Here is a 21084-nt window from a genome sequence, read left to right as displayed (position 1 = left end):
ACAATACAATGCATTTTTTCTGAACCGAGAGTAAGTTGCTCTACCTTATTTTTACATAGATAAGCATTCACATATGTGCCACTACATCACAGTTCTTAAAAGTATTTTTATTATAAATTCTTCATAATTTAATGGCTATACAATATCCCATAAAGTAACTGGTTAAACCATAATTCACTTAACTATGATATTGTTTGTCTCTAATTTTATTTCTACTTTAATGTTATAATAAACATTTTTTGGAGAAAGTTTATTCTGTATTTTGAATCATTTTTTAAAATATCACCAGAATTGACATTATTCAAAGGTTATAAACACATTGTTGAACTTTTCACAAAAAAGGAATCAACTGTATTACCATCATTAATAAGGGTGCTCATTTCATCAGACTTTGAAAGCAAAGGGATTTTACAAATATACCATAGTATAAACTTAGGTTAATTTGATTTTTTAAACTATCCCCTATCTTTTGGTTTGCATTTCTTTACTACTACTGAGGTTGAACACTTTTCCATGTTTGATTAGCTGTGCCTCCTGTTTTAAGAATTTTATGTCCTGCCATCTATTGGAGTCTATATATGTCTATATGTCCTACAGACTTATATAATCTAGCACCAATAAATACTATCAAGAATCAATCATTCAAATTCAGAGCATTTTTATTAAAAGAACAAAATATTAAGGCACAAAATACATCAATTTTTCAAATGAAAACCCTTCAAATGGTTATGTCCTACATTCAACGAAACTTCTTCCAAATTACGGAATAATTTAACTTTTTAAAATAGAAAAATACAAGTTCTTAAACGCCTAAAATTTCTCCCCAAATAAATGTTTTCTTAGTTTTAATGAAGTTTCTTCATGCGGTACTGAGCTCCAATATTATAATGTACACTTCCTTAAAAATCTAGTTTTGCCACTTATATACATTCAATATGTTTAACCAGTATATTAACCAATAAGTTAAACTTCTTTTAAGTATAAGGCTTGGTATTTTGTATTGCTTATTGCATGCTTTAATCATACAAAGACACAAGTACCAGAACTAGTGATTATAAATCTAGCATAGCATCTGTCAACTTTAGTCATATATAGCCTAGTGCAACAGACTCAAACTTTTTTTTTTAAAAAAAAGGATATATAAATCAAAATGTATATGTACATTTTTTATACTTTCAGCTTGACAGTATAGTAATGTAAACATTGTACTGTAATATAAGGGGAAAAGGTGGTATTTTCTACAGGATGTGTAAGTTAAAATATTATTTTCTTTACAAGAAAAATATGGGAACATTCTATCATCTCTCAGGCTTAAAAAATTCACATATTCACATATTTTTCCTTATTTTTGCAATAAAATTAATTGCTACCTAAAGCAGAGACTTAAATACTAATCTAAATCAAATCATGAAAATTCCCTTTTAAGCAAATTTCACACATCATATGAATGAATGGCATAACCAGAACACTTAAGCATTTTGCTTAGAAAAACGTCAAACCAGACCCGTATCCTCACTAACAGTGAGACCCATCCTGATGGGGGCATGCTAAAAGTAAACTGATTTCAGTGCCTCAGAGGCCCTGATGGCCAGTTTCAGGAAACTTTGCGCAGAAGCAGGGATGATGAGCTCTCAGTAGCCCTAGGTATAACTTCTCCTGGTGTCCTTCCTGTGAACTACAGCTATGGCACTAGAGCGCCCCTCCTGCGTATGTGAGGGGCCTAAGAAGACCCTTCATAGAAATACTCGATCCAGGTCATCAGCCATCAAGAGATGGCACAAATATTACTGAAGGTGACAGACAGCACATGCCCTTCTAGAAACAGTATTTGTGATGAGGTTACTAGGAGGGAATTCTGCTTTCTCTGGATGGAAGAAAAGTTTGCACTGCAGCCTGTAGCTGAGCTACAGAGGTAGCATCATTTATCCTACCAGCTGTAGAAAGACATGTTTTGGTAAACATTACTGAGGTTCTGTCAGAGACAGTTTCCCTTATTAACATACTCACCATTAACTCCTCACTCCCACTCTACCAGATTTGCAGCTCCTACTGCCTGCAAGCCCAGTATTCCACATTTTAAAATTCAGCTAGAGCCACATAATGAGTAAGGGATCAATCTGTCTCAAAACTTGGGGAGTGGGGTATTAGATAACAATGTTACTGGGCTAAGGGGAGAATACAACAGAACATAAACGCTGGGAATTATAGTGGGTTGGAACCCATTACTGCAGCAGAAACTGAAATAAGAAATGGAATTCACAATTGTTAAATTACTTTTTTTTTTCTCTCTAGGAAGGATATCCCAAAGCAAGGGCATCTTGAAAAGCATGATTTTCTCAGTAATGTTTGCCAGCACTGTTCACTTTCCACATGGTCACGACTGAAAACATTTACCAATATCTTTCAAGTGATATGACTACCAGAAATAGATCTTCTTTACTACCCTCTCTGAAATGAGTAAACAAGAAATAAATTCAGAAGGTAGGCTTTCGAAAGAAAAAGAAAAAAAACTGCTTGCGGCTTCACAGTGAAAAAAATTGGAGTGTTTGTGCCGGTTAAGATTTTAATGTTTTCTTAATCAAAATTCTCTGAAGTCATTCTCAATTTACAAGGTTAGAACTCCTTCAAAGAAAAGACATACAAGACTCTAGCCTTAATTACTATTCTAAATGTCCACTAGCCCTGTATCTTTGGTCATGATAGCAGCAAAATATTCACATTTTCATCATACTACATTCAATTGCCTTTCAAGTTTAGAACATTCTACATTTTAAAAAAAGACATTAAAGCTAAAGATCTCATATTACACATTACAAATATATGATGTAATGAAATAAGGTATAAAACATGGTTGAAGGTTAAGAAATTAATTATAAAATCAACAGTGATGCAGCATGCAACTAAATGTACGTTTTTATTATGAAATGTAATATGCCAAGATTATGTAAAAGATACAGTTCTAATTTCCACAAAGTTCACCAGTAAAGGGTCTCCCAGCTTGCCAGGTAGGAAGTGCTCTGGGGGAGCCAAGTAGCCACCACCCACCCCGGCAGACTCAGCAGCATCGCATGTACACATGGCCTGAGTGAGGGACAATGAGGGTAATTCTTTGGTAGTGACCCTCAAGACATCTCTCTCTGTGCACTTGTGTTCCCCTGAGCTCAGAGAAGACCTAACTCCGTGATTTGATGTGCATGATGAGACTCAAACAAGGGCTTTGTACAGATTTTTTAAAAAGGGTGGGTGGGGGGAGCGGCAAAAACCTATAAATATGCCTATATTCAAACATTAACTATTTTACTTAATATCAAATCACTTCAGTACAAATATCAAAGAAAAGTATTATTGCATCTAGTAAACCCAAGACACAGAGACACGGATATACTATACTCCAGAAAATCACAATATCTACCTCAAAGGGACTAGAAAAAAGACCAAGGGTATTTATTAAAAAACATTTTTCTTTAATCTGGAATTGTCATATGTTCCAGAGAAAAGAGGGAGAACCCAAACCCACAGGCCTGCCACCTATCAGCTAAGAGGCATCTGTGCAGATCTTTATCACAATACTTTCCTCAGGTTATTTCCAAATCCAATTTAATGGATATTCAACTGACACTCAAGACTCAGCTTTAAAAGGACTGTAGAACCCTCCTACCATCTGAATTCTTCATTTTGATACACAGACTTCCAAGATAACACAATAAAAATTTTTATGCAATATCAAAACAAAGCTCGCTTTCAGTCTTGATGAAGGATAGTCCTTCAGGCTTAACTACATTTCACTTATATGGGTTCCAATCATATTATCTTTTCTGAAGAGAACATTTTTTCAGCCATTTCAGATCTGGTCATGATTTCCTGAAGAAAAAACAAGAAGATATGTATCAACATGTTGATACTACTTCCAGAACCCTAACAAAAATTTTCTAATCTTTCAACAGCCACATTTAGGGAAACTAAATATATTCCATAATATACATGGAAATATCAGATACAGAAAATAAAAGGCCAAGTACAGTGACTCATGCCTGTAATCTCAGCCCTTTGGGAGGCCAAGGCGGGAAGACTGCTTGATGCTAGAGTTTGAGACCGGCCTGGGCAACATAGTGAGACCTCATCCTTATAAAAAATTTAAAAATTAAAAAATAACCATATAATCCATACTCTCCAATAATGTATAGTCAGTTATCTGCTGAGAAGTTCAGAAAACTTCAACTTCCTGCTAGCTAGAAAACATGTCAAGTTCAGAATCTCCAATGAGAGGCAGGAATAGAGCTAAAATGGATTTCTTAGGCCTAGCTCATCTAGAGATTTGCCTCACTTTTCTAAATTAATGTATTATTGAAATTACAAATGAATTATTACTAAAACTTTAAATACAGAAAGATGTAGCATAAAATTACCTTTAAAGGGGCATTTAAATTACTTTTAATCTACATGCTACATCTTTCTGTAGAGTTATGAATCTTTCTGTAACGCTACATCTTTCTGTAGAGTTATGAATCTTGAAGTTTAACTGTTTTGCAGCAAGGCCTTCTCAAACCTTCCCATCCCAGTACAGTCAAATAACAGACTGATGCCAAAATCATTTCCTTCTCTTTCAACATATACAGCTCTGGCTCCTCTTACGTGGTACAGCCACCATATAAGCTACTACTTAGCTACCACTAACTTCCCTCCACTCGTCCTTTTTGAAAGTTAATGTTCCATGCATTCAGCCTTTAATTCTTACACTTCAGATTTCTTCCCGCCTTGTGCCACACAACTTAATGTCCAAGTGATCCACAGCTAATTTTTTTCCCAAAAACTTTCCTAAATCCACATCCTCTACCCAAATTTCCTGCTTAGTAAATGAAAATGAGATTGAAACTTAAATATCTCAGCAAAATATCTACAAGTATCAGAGATTAACTTAGAAAAACCGCCATCTTAAAATCTTTTAAACTCAAGATTTCATAAAATAATCCTTCATTTCTTTCATACCAATAAGTATTCACCTTGTTCTTGTTTGAAATGGGGATTTTATCCATAAATCCTTTCAACTTTACCCACAAATCAATTCATAGCATCTTTCTGTCTGCTCAATTTATAATAATCTTAAAAAGTAGTTTTCAGAACTTCTTTCTGAAATACATCTCTACTTTGTGAAAATATCAGCTCCAAGGAAATACGCAAAAATATATTTTACCTCATCTGAATCCACTAACACTGGAAGAGCTCTGAAATAAAAGGGAAAAAAAGGTGATAATGTTGTTAACAGTAAGGCCAGTGTATCCATGAAAGCTGAATACAGGCACATGCCATGGCCCACCAATTCTCACTCCTGGGTATCCACAGGTGACAGAAGGGAGCATCTAGGCTTGCAGACAGACATGCAGGAGTTTTCACAGTGGTGCTGTTCTCAATAGCACTCAACTGAAAATAACCCCAATCGGTAAATTGCGGGTTATTCAGACAATGGAATACTATACAGCAAAGCAAATGGATGATCTACTTGAGGGATAAAATTTTAAAACTTGACACAAGTAATCTACAGTTGTAGACTTCAGGACAGCAGGACCTTTGGGAAAGTGGGCTCCTGATGTGAAAGGGAAATGGGAAATGGGCTTTTTAGGGCACTAGCGTTATTCTGTTTTTTGATCTGGGTGATTATACAAATGTGCTCATTCAAAAATTGTATTGCCAACCTAACCCATTTATGAGTAAACACATTATGAAAGGTGGTATTTACATAATCCAGCATTTGCTTAACTTCTGTGTCATTATGACCACTGCCTGGATGTCTGCCAGAAAAGGGTACCAGAGACAGAGTGTTATACAACAGAACTTTTGCTCAACAAAAATAATACAGATAAAAAGAAAAGACGAATGTAACAAATGTTAAGTAAGTTTAATCTAGCCTCAATGTGCGACAGAGGTCTGAGGGAGGAGAGCCTGAAGGAAATGTCCAAGTGCCAAAGTTTTGCCATGAAAGAGCCACGTGCAACTCCAGAGGATGCTACCTACAGTGCGGTCCATGGTGAAGCCAGGAGGGCCAGAAGACTGACTAGGTGTGAGGAAGGAGCCAAGGCAGACTGTTTGGAATAATACAATTAAGGAAAATATGGGGGAGCAGACAGCGTTAGAGGAAAGGTGAACCAGAAGGCAGTCTGCTACATGCTTGGCACCTTGTTTAGAGCTAAACACTAGCAATATCAACAATGGTCCCTGCTATGACGTTAATGACTACTTAAAACTTATTAAGAATGATTCAGCGCATTAAAGAGGGAGATAAGCTATGCTAATGTCACCTTCATGGGTTATCGAAGATGAGGAAATTCACAGTGAATATCATACCAATATCTCATAATACATATCATGTGGTTATTCATGATCTGTTTAAAATGTCCCATGACTTATAAAATTTTTGTTCCATTTCCACAGATGTATAAGGGGAAGGCTTTTCTCTGTGTTTGAAGTCTAAATACTAAACTTGCTATGTAAATTGTACATTCATTTTGGATAGCATTGGGCTACACTTCTTTAAGTTTGCGTAAGTGAAGAAGCAAAGGTTCCCAAGAACCTAAAATTTTGGAAATCATCTTAGATTACAGAGCTCTATTCATTTCACATAAATGGTTCATGAAGACATCAAATAAGAAGTTTAATCTTCTATATTTCAAAGGATTTTTCGTAACCAAGAATATATTTCATCTACAGAAAAAAATAGTAGAGAATGGTGACTTCCTCACATGCAAACAGAACTACCTAGGAGCCTTATTGGTTTCCAGCAAGAAGTGATGGCACAATAGGAGGTAAGCCTGCTTAAATAATTTCCTTCTAAAATGCTTAGTTATGAGTTTCCAAATCTGGAAAATAATGGTGGCCACCTAATTTGAATCTCTCCATATAGTCTTGCTCAAAAAACCATAAAATTACTAAGGATTGCAAACAAAACCACAAAAGACACATGCCTTCAGCATTACCAGAAAAACACTGCAAACTTGAAATTATATGTAAATAGAGAAATAAATGTCAAATTCCAACAGATTCCCTGCTGTGACTGCAAGCTCATGGGTACAGAGAGCAGGGAAACAGAGGGTTGAGAGACTTTGGGAAAAACAGTAGAGGGGTGGGAGGACTCAGACAACCATAGACAAAATTCAACCCCTCCAAAACAGCCCAACACTTAGTGCCAACAGACTGAATAAAACCAGTGACTTGGAAGAAGTTCACAGCACCTGCTACACGGAAGGGGCTCAAATCGAGTGGGACAAAAAGTAGCAGCCTTGAACGATCATTGTTTTCGGGAAAGGATCATATATAAAAAAGAGGAATATTCCTTGGAGATGTGACCGTGTAGTAAATAAAAAGAAGACAGTAAAAAGTGGGGGGTGGGGTGGGGGAAGGTCTGCAGAAATAAAAGAAAAACAAAACAATGCCAACCTCTCCTACTCCATACCATCAACGTCATCCATAAAAGAAACTACAATTCATGCGCACTGATGGAAAAAGGCACTCAAACCAGGAACCTTCATCATAAAATCTCTCAGAATGGGAAAACCAAAATCAATTCCATATAACAGTGCAGGAAAGAAAAAAGAAGGAAAATGAAAATCAAAACATTTTACAGTAGAAAACTATAGTTATAACACACAATACTCCAAATTAAATATAATAACTTTTTTTTTTTTTTTTTTTGGTTGAGACGGAGTTTTGCTCTTGTTGCCCAGGCTGGAGTGCAATGGCGTGATCTCGGCTCACCGCAACCTCTGCCTCCCAGGTTCAAGCAATTCTCCCACCTCAGCCTCCCGAGTAGCTCGGATTACAGGCATGCACCACCACGCCTGGCCAATTTTTTTTTGTATTTTTAGTAGAGACGGAGTTTCCCCATGTTGGTCAGGCTGGTCTCGAACTCCTGGCCTCAGGTGATCCGCCCACCTCAGCCTCCCAAAGTGCTGGGATTACAGGCGTGAGCCACTGCGCCCGGCTAAATATAATAACTTAAAAAGAACATTTGGCAATATTAAAAACATTCTACAGTAAGAAATCTAAAAACCAAGAGCAGAAGTAGATAAAAACAAAGCACGAAGAAATTCAAAGAATCAATCATAATTAGAAAAAAAATTAAAGAAAAAGACAAAAATGATTCCAGTGATGGAGAAAATTACAAGGCATCCAAGGGAGAATAAATTCAACAGAAATCTTAATGTGTGGTAGGAAAACAACATAGAAAATGAAACAAAGAAGGAAAAAAGGATCACAGAGAAAGTGATTGCAATACAAGAGAGCAAGTAAAGCTGGACAGAAAAGGACAGATGATCCCTTCCACAAAAAACACTGACAAAACCTGGACCAAAATGTCAAAAATAAGTAGCTGGCCGGGTGCAGTGGCTCATGCCTGTAATCCTAGCACTTTGGAAGGCCGAGGCAGATGGATCACCTGAGGTCAGGAGTTCGAGACTAGCCTGGCCAACATGGTGAAACCCCGTCTCTACTAAAAATACAAAATTAGCTTGGTGTGGTGGCGCCTGCCTGTAATCCCAGCTACCCAGGAGGCTGAGGCAGGAGAATCACTGGAACCCGGGAGGCAGAGGCTGCAGTGAGCTGAGATTATACCACTGCATTGCACTCCACCCTGGATGAAAGAGCAAGACTCTGTCTCAAAAAAAAAAAAAAAAAAAAAAAGTAGCTGAAGGCACTGGAAAATGACCAAGGGACATGGATCTGAGAAGCTCAACAAATCCCAAGAATAGACAAAAAAAAAAAAAAAAAAAAAAGACCATACCTAGGCATATCATAAACACAATGCAGAAAAGCCAAATATAAAGGAAAAATCGAAAAACAGCAAAAGATAAATGTCACATCACACACATGAGAACAACAATACAATTAATGACTACTTTCTCCTCAAATACAACAAAAGCCAGAAGATATTGGAAAGACATGTTGGAAGTGCTCAAACAAAAGTCAATCAAGATTTCTATATCCAGCAAAACTATCCTTTAAAAAGGAAGGCAAAGTAAATACATTTTCACATAAATAAAATTGAGAGAATTTGTTGTCAGCAGACCTATCCCATAAGAAATATTAAAGAAAGACCTATAGGAGGAAGGTCTTAGCTCATATATAGAGGAAAGAAAGAAGAAATATTAAATACATGGGAAATATAAAAGAATATATACACCCATATTTTCCTTTTCTGACTGCTAAAATAAAAAAGTATAACAGTGTATTGTTAGCTTCATAACGAATAGGCAGTTCTTACTTTGCATAGACTATTTATACATTAATTTCAGTTACCACAATTTAGTTAAATAACACTAGTCCCCCAACAAGGCAGTTTGAATTCCATAGTTAAATAACACTAGTCCCCAACAAGGCAGTTTGAATTCCAGTAACTCATAAGTGCAATGACATATCACTTCATAGTCACTAAGAGCTAAAAGCAAAAAGGTGGACAATAATAAGTGTTAATAAAAAATGTGAAGAAGTTGGAACCCTCATACATTGCTGATAGGATTGTAAAATAATGCAGCTGCTTTGAAAAACAGCTTGGCACTTCCTCAAAATGTTAAACATAGAGTTACCATATGATCTAGCAATTTCACTTTAGGTATACAGCCAAGAGAAATGAAAAATATGCCCACACAAACCTAGAATCATCATATTCATAATGATGAAAACTAAGGATAAAGTGAAAATCCTGAAGGCAGCCAATTCCTCCGCCCTTCTCACCCAAAAAAACCTCAACCCACACAAACAAAACCCCATAGAACATGTGGAGGAATAAAGGTAAGAACTAAAGCAGACATCTTTCTGAAACTATGAAAGCCAGAAGACATTCAAGTGACCAACCTTTTAAGTGTTGAAAGAAAAAAAGGTCAACAAAGACTTCTATTCCCACAAAAATATCTTCAACAAAGGTGAAACAAAGACTTTTTCAGACAAACAAAAATCTGACAGATTCACTACCAGCATACCTGCACTACAAGAAAGAAATGTAAAGGCAATTCTTCAGGCAAAAGGAATATCATAGTATACAGAAGCTATCTAAACAGAAACCAGACGGGGGCTAGGGAGGGAAAGACCAATATGTAAAAAAATGTTATCATACTTGGCTATTCTATTTTTTACTATGGAAACAGCTATCTAGAATTCTTGTGTCAAACAGAACATAGATAAAGAGGATCCTGAATAGCTCAAAGTTTCCAGAGGGGATTCCTATACTCATGTTTTTCCTCCAAAACCTTCCTCACAATACACGGTGCTGTGGTTACCTTTAAAAAAAAAAAAAAAAAAAAAAAAAAAAGTTTACATACGTTTGACGTTTTCCATAATAGATAAAAACCGAAATGATCCTGATAATGGCAGATCAGAAAAAGCTAGAGTTGGTTAGAGGCCACTAGTTTTAAAATGGTTGCTGTACAGTGAAAAACGCAACAAGCCAGGGTTTTGTTTTCTTTGTAGTTCTGTAAGGGCCATGTACTGGTGGTAGGGGCTTACCCAAATATATGGAAGTATGAGGTTTGAAAAGCACATGACAAACGACGAGAACGATCCCTTTTAAACTACAGCCTAAAATTTAGAATCAAACTGTAACAGAAGGTACTTACACATCTGTGAATGAAGAGGGAATATTTTCTTCTACCCACTTCAAATCTTCATCCTGTAGAAATATTTATACTTAGCATTTGCTTAATATCACCTGACAGCAGAATTTTTAAAACAGAATATACGTATAATTTAAGTGTTTAAATGTAAATATTTGACATTCTTTTAGTTTCTACATATGTCCTGAGCTGGCACTCATGCCATACAGAAATTATGCCACTGTTTTCTTACACACGCAAAAATGGATTTCAGATTTCTACACTTCTTGGTTTTAGTTGGATGTATGAAATATTACTTTTTTTGTTCTGAGAAATCACAGTAAAAACACAAAGTTCATTTGTAAGATAGAAAATAGCAAGGATATTGAATTTTTGCTTTGCCACACTCATTATGCCTCCTAATTTGTTCAAGTTCTTATATAATGAGTTTATAACTTAAAAAAAAAAAAGATGATAATACAAATATTCTTTTTTTTGGTTTTTTTGTTTTTGTTTTGAGACAGAGTCTGACTCTGTCGCCCAGGCTGGGGAGCAGTGGCATGATCTTGGCTCACTGCAACCTCCGCCTCCCAGGTTCAAGCAATTCTCCTGTCTCAGCCTCCCGAGTAGCTGGGATTACAGGCACACGCCATCACATCCGGCTAATTTTTGTATTTTTAGTAGAGATGGGGTTTCACCATGTTGCCCAGGCTGGTCTCGAACTCCTGAGCTCAAGCGATCTGCCTGCCTCAGCCTCCCAAAGTGCTGGGATTACAGGCATTAGCCACCAGGCCTGACCTCAAATATTCTAACTTTAGAAAAGCCTATTTATTTGTATCACTCATATTTATGCTCATCTCCCTGCAGGTGTCAAGAAAAGGAAAGCAGGTCAGCTGAGGTAGCTATCTGTCTATATCTGTCTATCTTATCTATCTACCTATCTATTTTATCCATCCATCCATACTTTCTATCCACCTCTCCAGTCTATGTTATCTATCTTATTTATCCATCTGTCTAATCTATTAGAGAATTTGCCAAATCTAACAGATAAAAAATGTCTTCACATATTATCTATCCTGTCAGAACTTATATACGCATACATAAATTTTTACATAGTATTAATCACAGCACATACAGTTATAAGAAAGGAAAGTATAAAACTATACGATAGACATTTCCATTTTACATCGTTGCCTTCAAAAACATTTTTATGTATAAATAACATGCAGAAAATATTTTTTAGCTCATCTCTGCCCAATGTTTTACAATTTTATTCAAGCTTCTCCCTTCAAAAAAAAAATCTGTTAATTTTGGTAACCATGTAGGTAACACATAAAGTTCTTTACCAACAGATAACAAATGTTATTTTAAAATGGCTTCAAAAATCACTTTCATATGCTGAAAAGTTAACACAAGCTTTTATTGGAACAAAGCTTTCCCATCTCAAATGTGCAGATGAACAGCCTACGGAATCTTTTCAAAAAGCAGATTACAATTCAGGAGCGTCTGGGGTAGGCCTGAGACTCTGCATCTCTAACAAGTTCCCAGATGATGCTCATGCTGCTGGCCTAGGAATAGCAAGTGAGAAGTGAGATCGACAACGAAGGTATTTCAGTTATGGACAACCAGGATTGCTACTTGGCAACACTAATTTTTATAACAACAACAAAAAAACTTAGTAAAAACTGTTCTTCTAAGAGTCAATGAATATGACACTCGTATAGCTCTCTAAAGTAGTGAAGACTAAGGAAGACTAAGATTGTACTAAATATATACCATACTCACAAAGTTCTCAGAAGTGGCAGGCTTGGCTGTTCCATTGGAAACTGATTTTGAGGCTCTTAATTTTATTCCTTCGGCTATGAGAGACATTATAAACATATATATTAAATCACAAAATAATATTTTCCTTTAGAAATTTAATAATCTAATAAGAAAAAAATTACATCTTTTTAGAAATGGAGGGTTAATAATGGAAACTTTAGGCAAGATGCTGGATTTACCATTTGGGAATGTAGGAAAGATACATGAAAAAAGTTCACAGATTTTTGAAAACTATTTGTCAGAACCACCAGGTTTTCAAGTTTCTTGTTTGAATCCTAGTTTTAGAGTTTAAACAAACAAGTATACATGCATACATATTTCCTTAATTGCAATTATTTTAAAGTTTATGGATTTAAAAATCTTCAGGATCCATGGTATATTCAAGAACAAAACACATCTTTGGGTATGCTTTACATCCCTGATGTACAAATTTTGAAATGTGTCTATGGCATAAAGAAGATAGGAAAGATCAAGATTTCTTTCACATTTGACCAAGGCTTTTCTGTATGTTTGCAGTTTCAGTGGAGCAAAGGCTAAGTGTCTGCATCCTGGAACTAGACTGCCTCACTGGAATCTTGGGCAAAGCAATTAGCTTCCTGTGACTTAGTGTTTCTGACTATAAACTGGGGATAATAATAATTTCTACCTCACAGAGTTCTAGTGACCATTGAACAAGTTAGCACACATAAAATGCCTGACACACAATCCATGCCCAGTAAGTAGTCACTTTTGTTATTACACTAATTTGCAAATATTGCTTCTCCATAAACTAGAACAATTATAACATAAGCTGATGTAATAAATAAAAATGAGGTTCCTCAATCCAAAAATGTTTTCCTGGGACATTCAAAACCCAACATTTCTCTTAGAAGGCGAATACAGTGATTTTTAAACACTGAAGTGTGTGTGTGTGTGTATATATATATATATTACAAATTTTAAGTGTACAGTCTGAAGAAACCTGACAAATATATACACTTGAGTAACTACCATGCCAATCAATACAGTTAACATTTCCATTATCACAGAAGGTTCTTTAAGTTCCTTTCCAGTCAATCCCCACCTCACCAAAAGCAACCACTGCTCTGATTTAGATAATCATCTAAATCATGCAACATAATCATCTAAATCATGCAACATTTTCATGCAACAAAAACATTTTTGAGATTAAGTTATGTTATAGAGTGTTGGTTACTTTTTATTACTGAAAAGTATTCCATTGTATGGATTTACCACAATTTATTTATCTTTTCACCTGTTTGTAGATAATTGTGTTACTTCCAGTTTTGGATTAAGAATAAAGCTGCTGTAAACATTCTTGTGTTTCTGTAGACATCTGCTCCATTTTTCTGGGTAAACCTTAGAGTGGAACAACTGAACTCTATGATAGGTATATGCTTAACTTTGTAAGAAGCTGTCACATTGCTTTCTAAAGCAGTCATGCTATTTTACATTCCTTCAAGTACTGTATGAGAGAGCCAGCTGTTCCACAACCTCTCCAATAGTTCATGCTATCAGACTTTTTAATTTTAACCATTCTAGCAGATGTGTGGTGGCAGCTCATTATGGTCTTAATTTGCATTTCCCTGATGACTGATTATATTGAGCACATTTTAACAGGTTTATTGGCCATTCCTATGTCTTCTTTGAAGTGTCTACACAAGTCTTCTGCTCATTTTTTGCAACATAGGTTATCATTTATTGATTTAGAGGAATTCTACTTATATTCTGGATATAAACCCTTTGTAAGATATATATGTACTGAGAATATTTTATCTCCCACTGTAGCTAGCCTTCTTATTTTCTTAAATTCTTCCTGATAAGCATAGATTTTAAATTTTGATAAAGTCTCATTTTTTAATTTAATGGTTACTGTTTTTCATGTCCTAAGAAATTACCCCATCCAACGTCATTAAAATATTTTCCTGTTTTCTTCTAGAAGAATACCAGTTGAAGCTTTTCCATTAGGTCTGTGATCCATCTTGAATTGATTGTGAGATGTGCAACAAAAGTCTAGATGATTTTTTTTTCTACACGTTTATCCAGTTGTTCCAGTACCATTTATTAAAAAGACTATCCTCTCTTCATGTAAGCCTTGGTGCCTTTGTTAAAAATCAACTGACCACACATGCATGGGTTTATTCCTGGACTCTATTTTACTACCTTGATGGATTTCTCTATCATTATGCCAATACCACACTGTCTGGATTGCTGTAATCTGAAATAATTATGTCTTGAAATCAGTATAAATCCACTAATTTTATTTTATTGAGAGATAATTTGCATACCATATTGAAGTACAGTTAGATTTTGAGATATTCACAGAGACTTGAGATATTCACCACTCTCCAATTTTGGAAAATTTTCATCACCCCACAAAGAAATCCCAAACCCATTAGCAGTCAGTCCCTACTTTCCCCCTCCTCTAACCTGTGACAAGCACTGATCTACTTTCCGCCTCTATGGACTTGTCTATTCTGGACCTTTCATATAAACAAAATTATACAGTATGTGGTCTTTTGTGATTGGCTTCTTTCACTTAACATAATGTTTTCAAGGTTCATCCATATTGTAACTACAAGAATGTTAAGGATCTTCTAGGTCTTTTGCTTTTCCATATACATTTTAGAATCAACTTAACCATTGTATTTTTTTTAAGTCAGCTAGAATTATAATTGGGATTGCACTGAATCTATTTATCAGACTGGGAAACTGACAGCTTAATACTGAGAGTTCCAATTCAGACACAGGTTCTATTTCTACATTTACTTATTATAAAATTTATGTCTGCATTGTTTTATAGTCTTCATTGCAGAGGTTTTACACATTTTTCATTAAACTTATTCCAAGTATTTTATTTTTGAAGGTATGGTAAATAACATTTTAAACTTCACCTTCAATTGTTTTCAGTTAATATGTAGAAAAACAACTGACTTCTGTACATTGGACCTATACCCTATGACTGTCACAGTCACTTAGTTCTACCGTACTTTTTCTTTTCTTTAGACTCCTTGGGATTTTTCCATACATAACCTTGTTGCCTGCAAATAAACACAGTTTTACTTCCTCCTTTCTACATGTTCTTTCTTTTACATTCTTTGGAGTTTTGTTTTGCCTCTCTGCACTAGGTAGGACCTCCCATACAATGCAGAATCAAAGTGGTATGTACATACCCTTGCACTTTATCCCTAATCTTGAGAAGAAAGTGTTCACTATTTCACCATTAAATAGAATTTTAACTGTGGAGTGTTTTCATACCATTTTAGAATTAGTTTGCTGAGGCTTTTGTTATTTGTACCCACTGAGATACTTATGTCATTTTTTTCTTTTTCTTCTTTTATGTGCACTATTTTATTTTTATTTTTATTTATTTATTTATGTTTTTGAGACAGAGTCTTGTTCTGTTGTCCAGGCTGGAGTGCAGTGGCTTGGCTCACTGCAAACTCTGCCTCCTGGGTTCATGCGATTCTCCCGTCTCTGCCTCCTAAGTAGCTGGGATTACAGGCACACACCACCACGCCCGGCTAATTTTTGTATTTTTAGTCGAGAGCGGGTTTTGCCATGTTGGCCAGGCTGGTCTCGAACTCCTGACCTCAGGTGATCTGCCTGCCTCGGTCTCCCAAACTGCTGGGATTACAGGCATGAGCCACCGCACCCAGCCTTATTTGTACTATTTTAATATGATGAATTATACTGAGTGATTTTCGGAATGTTAAAACAGCCTTGCAACCCTGGGATAAAGTCCACGTGATCATGATTGTCTTTCTATATTTTGCTAGATTTTATCTGCTAATATTTTTAAAGAATTTTTGTATGCCCACTCATTAATGATATATTGGTCTATAATTGGTCTATAATTTTTGGTCTATAATTTTTTCTTGTAATGTCTGTTAGATTTTGGCATTTCAGTTGTATCGGCCTTTTAAGTACTCCCGCCTCCTTTACATTCTAAAGATTTTGTGTAAAATTAGAATATTTTTTCCATTTCTTCCGTAAGTATTTGAAAGGACTCACTAGTGAATCCATTTGGGCCTGGTACTTCATAGGAAGATTTTAAATTAAAAAAAATTTTTTAAAATTTCTAATAGATCAGAGCTATTCAGACTTAGTGGCTCAGGGTTAGAATTAAGATTGGGTTGTTATGTGTGTTTTTCAACGAACTTGTCTGCCTCATCCAGGTTGCCCAATTTATTACCATAAAGTTGTTCATAATATTTCCTTATTTACCTTTTTTACCATAGTAATGTCCTCTCTATCATTTCCAACATTAGAAGTTTGTCTTACTGTACTACAGTTGACCTTTGAATAATATGGGTTTGAACTGCTCAGGTCCACCTACATGCAAGTTTTTTTCAATAAAAGTTACACCATATATGTCTGCCTTTGCTGCCTCCCCTTTCCTTCTACCTAATAACATTTTCTTTGCTCTACCTACTTTATTGTAAGAATACAGTATAAAATACATATAATATACAAAATATGTGATAACTATGTTAACAATAAGGATTCTGGTCAACAGTTGACTATCAGTAGTTAAGTTTCGGGAGAGTCAAAAGTTATAAGTAGATTTTCAACTGCTCAGGAGTTTGGTGCCCCTAACCCTACATTGTTCAAGGGTCCACTGTAGTTTCTCTTTATTTCTGGTTTAGAGTAGCTAGAGGTTAAGCCACTTTTTACTAATCTTTTCAAAGTAATTACTTTTAGATTTGATGATCTTTTTCTATTTGTTTTCCTGTTTTCTATTTCATTGATGTATTAGAGAACCAAAACAGAAGGTGAAAAAGAATGTTACTAAGAGAAGCAAAAGTAAGAGGACAAAAAAATGAAACAAAGATAAAATTACCCTTAACATCTGAGTTACTTATTGATGTTGCCTTAACAGATGCTTAATTAGATTATAATAAAATTAATAAAATGATAAAATGCTATGTAGAAAATAATAGAAAGAATGAAAATACCATTAAAACTGTAAGTAGAAATGCTTTCAGCATGACCAGAAATTATAGGTGTGCATACTTTAAAAAGAGCAAGAAGATGCAACTCAAAGAAACTAAGCAATCATCAAGGTGAACATTTAGCAGCTAAGCACAATATACATCAAACCATTCTCATGAAAAACAGTGTAACTATTTCAACATTTTACGAAATGAGTAACAAGCTCAAACGAGTAACAAAAGCTCAAACTACAATAGTCTTGAAAATTTCATCACTGACCTTTCTTTTTCTTACTGTCTACCAAAATAAGGTTTCTGAAGATAAAAGTTTTTAAAATATTTTATAGAAAAAAACAATATATGTGACCTTGCATCATGGGTAAAGGTACAATATTTCTGTTGCAATATGTACAATGGTCATTTAAAAAGAAAACATATTACTCACTTAAATTTTCAGAAGTTACCATGAATTCCTCAATTTCATCATCAGAATCATCTATTAAGGGCATGAAGGCATATCTATGGCAAAAACAAGGAGTAGTTTTACTAGTATGTTTAAACTTGTTCAATTTTCAGTTTATATCTAAAAGCCATTGTATAAAAAACTACATTTAAAAAATTCTTATACTTTAATGAAAACGTAATTATTTTACTTTCAAATTAGCTAAAATTATCATTAAGAAATTGTGAAACTGGAGCTCTCAAACCCTGTTTGTAAAAGCATAAGTGGGTAAAATCTTTCTGCAAAGCAATTTTGCAATATTTAATGTTGAGGGAAGGGAACTTTCTGCTGTTTCTTTCTCCATGTCAGGTTTACCTCTCTGCCCACCACTTGTCAGTTTATTCCCTAAAAAAAGAAAAGTTGCTAATCTGATTGGTGAAAATAAAGCCCACTGAATGGGCCACATTTCCTAGATGATAAGATCAAAATACTGCTGATGGAGTGTGAATCAAGACAACCTTTCTGGAGGGTCATTTGGCAATAGCCATTAAAGTAAAAATTCATTTACCTTACATTACACTAACAAAAGTTTGCCAAGATGATGATCAACAGCATTCTGAAAACATTATTGATAATAGCAAAAATCTATTTTTTAAACAAAATGTCTAATAACCGGGGATTGCTTATATAAATTATATTACATTCATGTTATAAAATGCCATAAAGCCATTAAAAGTAATATGGTAGATCTATACATGCTGATATGGAAAGATAATCGTTTTTTTGTGTGTGTGTTTTTTTTGTTTTTTTTTTTTTTTTGAGACAGGGTCTGGCTCTGTTGCCCAAGCTGGAGTGCAGTAGCAGTGGCATGATCTCAGTTCACTGCAACCTCCACCTCCTGGGCTCAGGCCATCCTCCCACCTCAGCCTCCCAAGTAGCTGTGAGTACAGGCACATACCACTGCGCCCGGCTAATTTTTGTATTTTTTTGTAGAGAGAGGGTTTTGCCTTGTTGCCCAGGCTGGTCTCGAATTCCTGGGCTCAAGTGATACACCCACCTTGGCCTCCCAAAGTGCTAGGATTATAGGCGTGACCTTAAACAGGAAGGTACAGAACAGTATGTGTATGTATATGCATGTGTGTGTATGTGTGTATATATATATATATATATATGTATGTATGTATTATTGTATAATTTTAAAAAGGACAGGAGAAACACACTGATACAGGTTGAGTAGCCTTTATGCAAAATGCCTGAGACCAGAAGTGTTTTGAGTTTTGGATGTTTTCAGATTTTGGGATATTTGCATTATCCTTACCAGTTGAGCATCCCAAATCTGAAAATCTGAAATTCAAAATGTTCCAATGAGCACTTCCTTTGAGTATCCTGTCCGTGCTCAAAAAGTTTTGGATTTTGGAACATTCTGGTTTTGGGATTTGGGATGCTGAATCTGTACATACTTTTTCATTTTTTCCTAAAGGATGGACAAGAACTTAAGTTCTCTCCTTGGGGCAAAGGGATAAAGCAAGGAAGTTGAGGCTTCCTATCACATGCAGTCTCAAGTACAACTTTCTGAACTTGACACTCAAGTCTTTTGTCATTTTGGCCATACTTCTCCCTTCCAGCTTGATCTCCCTCCAATATGAGTATGTGGTATTAACCAAACTGCATGTCTCACTGGCCTCCAAAATATCTCATGCCTTTCCCACCACCCCAGAAAATGGACATTCTTTCCCAGTTCAGTCATTCGCTATCCTATTCCTTTCCTCAAGGTGTAATGTTAGCGCTGTCACTTCAAGAAGTCTTCCTCAATCCTCTTCCATCTTCCCCTGGACTAGTCTATACATCTCTTTTTTCACTGTCTTGCATTTGTTTTGCTTATCTCCCTACTTGACCGTATACTCCTTAAAAGCAACGACTACTCCCCTGGTTTCTATAAACGTGTTTTTGACACTATAGAAGGTGATCAACAAATCCTTGCCGACTTGAAATTTCCTATGTTAGGTACCTCTGATTGTTTGCTGATGGTCTCCACAAAAACATGATTACAATAAGGATAAGTGAAAAAAGGAAGCTCCAAAATGCATCGTCAACCCAGCGTTCCATCCAATCCTAAAATAAGGACAATTCAAGCATGAAATGTTAATTTTCTGATAAGCATATAGGTTTTCCATTCAAATAATGTACAATGACAAGTACTAATGAAATCTTTCCAACCAGTAAGTCTTCCAAATAAATGCACCTATTTTTTCAAGAAACCTATATTGTTCAAAATGTTTCTAAAGGGCTGTTTAATGTTACAAATATTCCCTGCCATAAAATTTTTGGGTTAACAGAAAGATTTCAAAATCAAAAAATGTAAAACATATACTTAGGATTTCAAATGGCAAATACTAAGGTCAGAAGGCCCAGCCTCTTCTTTTATTAAATTGTCTCTAAGGCAGCAAAAGCTCTGGATTTTCAGAGGGCTTTTTGTGATTATTTATATAGCAGTAGAGACTAGCTCCAAATCTCAACAAATCCCCAAAAGACGACCTTTCATATTCTAAGTCTAAGAATATATCTTCTTCCAACATGAGAACCCATAGAAAACATCACTCGACTCGGGAGGCTGAGGCAGATAATTGCTTGAACCCGGGAGTTGGAGGTTGCAGTGAGCTGAGATCGCACCGCTGCATTCCAGACTGGCTAACGGAGTGAGACTCATCTCGGAAAAAAAAAAGAAAACATTGCTCGAATGCCCGTACTGAACACACGATCCTAGAAATATGCCAGTCTTAAGATTTCTAGTCCATCTAGATACAAACCACTCAATTTCATGGTGTGCAGGAAGAAAAGGATTTCCTGTTAGGGTATACAGGAAGAGAATTGATTTTCAAAATATATAAAAAAACTTGACAAAAAGGCATAATAGGAAAAGGAGATTTCAGAGGAACTTTTTCAGACTCACTTGGAGGAGTTAAAAATTTTTTTTTTTTTTTTTGAGATGGAGTCTCGCTCTGTCGCCCAGGCTGGGGTGCAGTAGCGCAATCTCAGCTCACTGCAAGCTCCGCCTCCTGGGTTCACACCAGTCTCCTGCCTCAGCCTCCCCAGTAGCCGGTACTACAGGCACCCGCTAATTTTTTGTATTTTTAGTAGAGACGGGGTTTCACTGTATTAGCCAGGATGGTCTCGATCTCCTGATCTCGTGATCCACCTGCCTCGGCCTCCCAGAGTGCTGAGATTACAGGCGTGAGCCACTGCGCCCAGCCAAAAGTTTTTATTACTCTGTAAAAAACAGTTCAAAGTAAAAAGAAAATCTCCATTAAAA

The 21084-nt window shown here is 35.7% G+C and overlaps 1 protein-coding gene across 2 annotated transcripts in view; it reads right to left on the bottom strand.

Moving 5' to 3' along the window:
• Positions 1-641: 641 nt before the first annotated feature.
• Positions 642-21084, bottom strand: part of TMEM87B (transmembrane protein 87B) — a 61604-nt gene continuing 41161 nt past the window's right edge. For both annotated transcript variants that reach the window (XM_054475089.2, XM_054475087.2), the window contains exons 14-19: positions 19783-19886; positions 17778-17851; positions 12360-12433; positions 10599-10651; positions 5192-5222; positions 642-3861 (exon numbers count right to left, since the gene is read on the bottom strand). In XM_054475089.2, coding sequence (XP_054331064.1) covers positions 3802-3861; positions 5192-5222; positions 10599-10651; positions 12360-12433; positions 17778-17851; positions 19783-19886 — 396 coding nt within the window. In that variant the 3' untranslated portion in view covers positions 642-3801. The remainder of the gene's footprint in view (positions 3862-5191; positions 5223-10598; positions 10652-12359; positions 12434-17777; positions 17852-19782; positions 19887-21084) is intronic.

This window comes from Pongo pygmaeus, chromosome 12 (genome assembly GCF_028885625.2).
Source record: "Pongo pygmaeus isolate AG05252 chromosome 12, NHGRI_mPonPyg2-v2.0_pri, whole genome shotgun sequence".
Classification (NCBI taxonomy): domain Eukaryota; kingdom Metazoa; phylum Chordata; class Mammalia; order Primates; family Hominidae; genus Pongo; species Pongo pygmaeus.
Note: the sequence above shows the minus strand (reverse complement) of the source record. Positions and strands in the feature narration are given on the sequence as shown.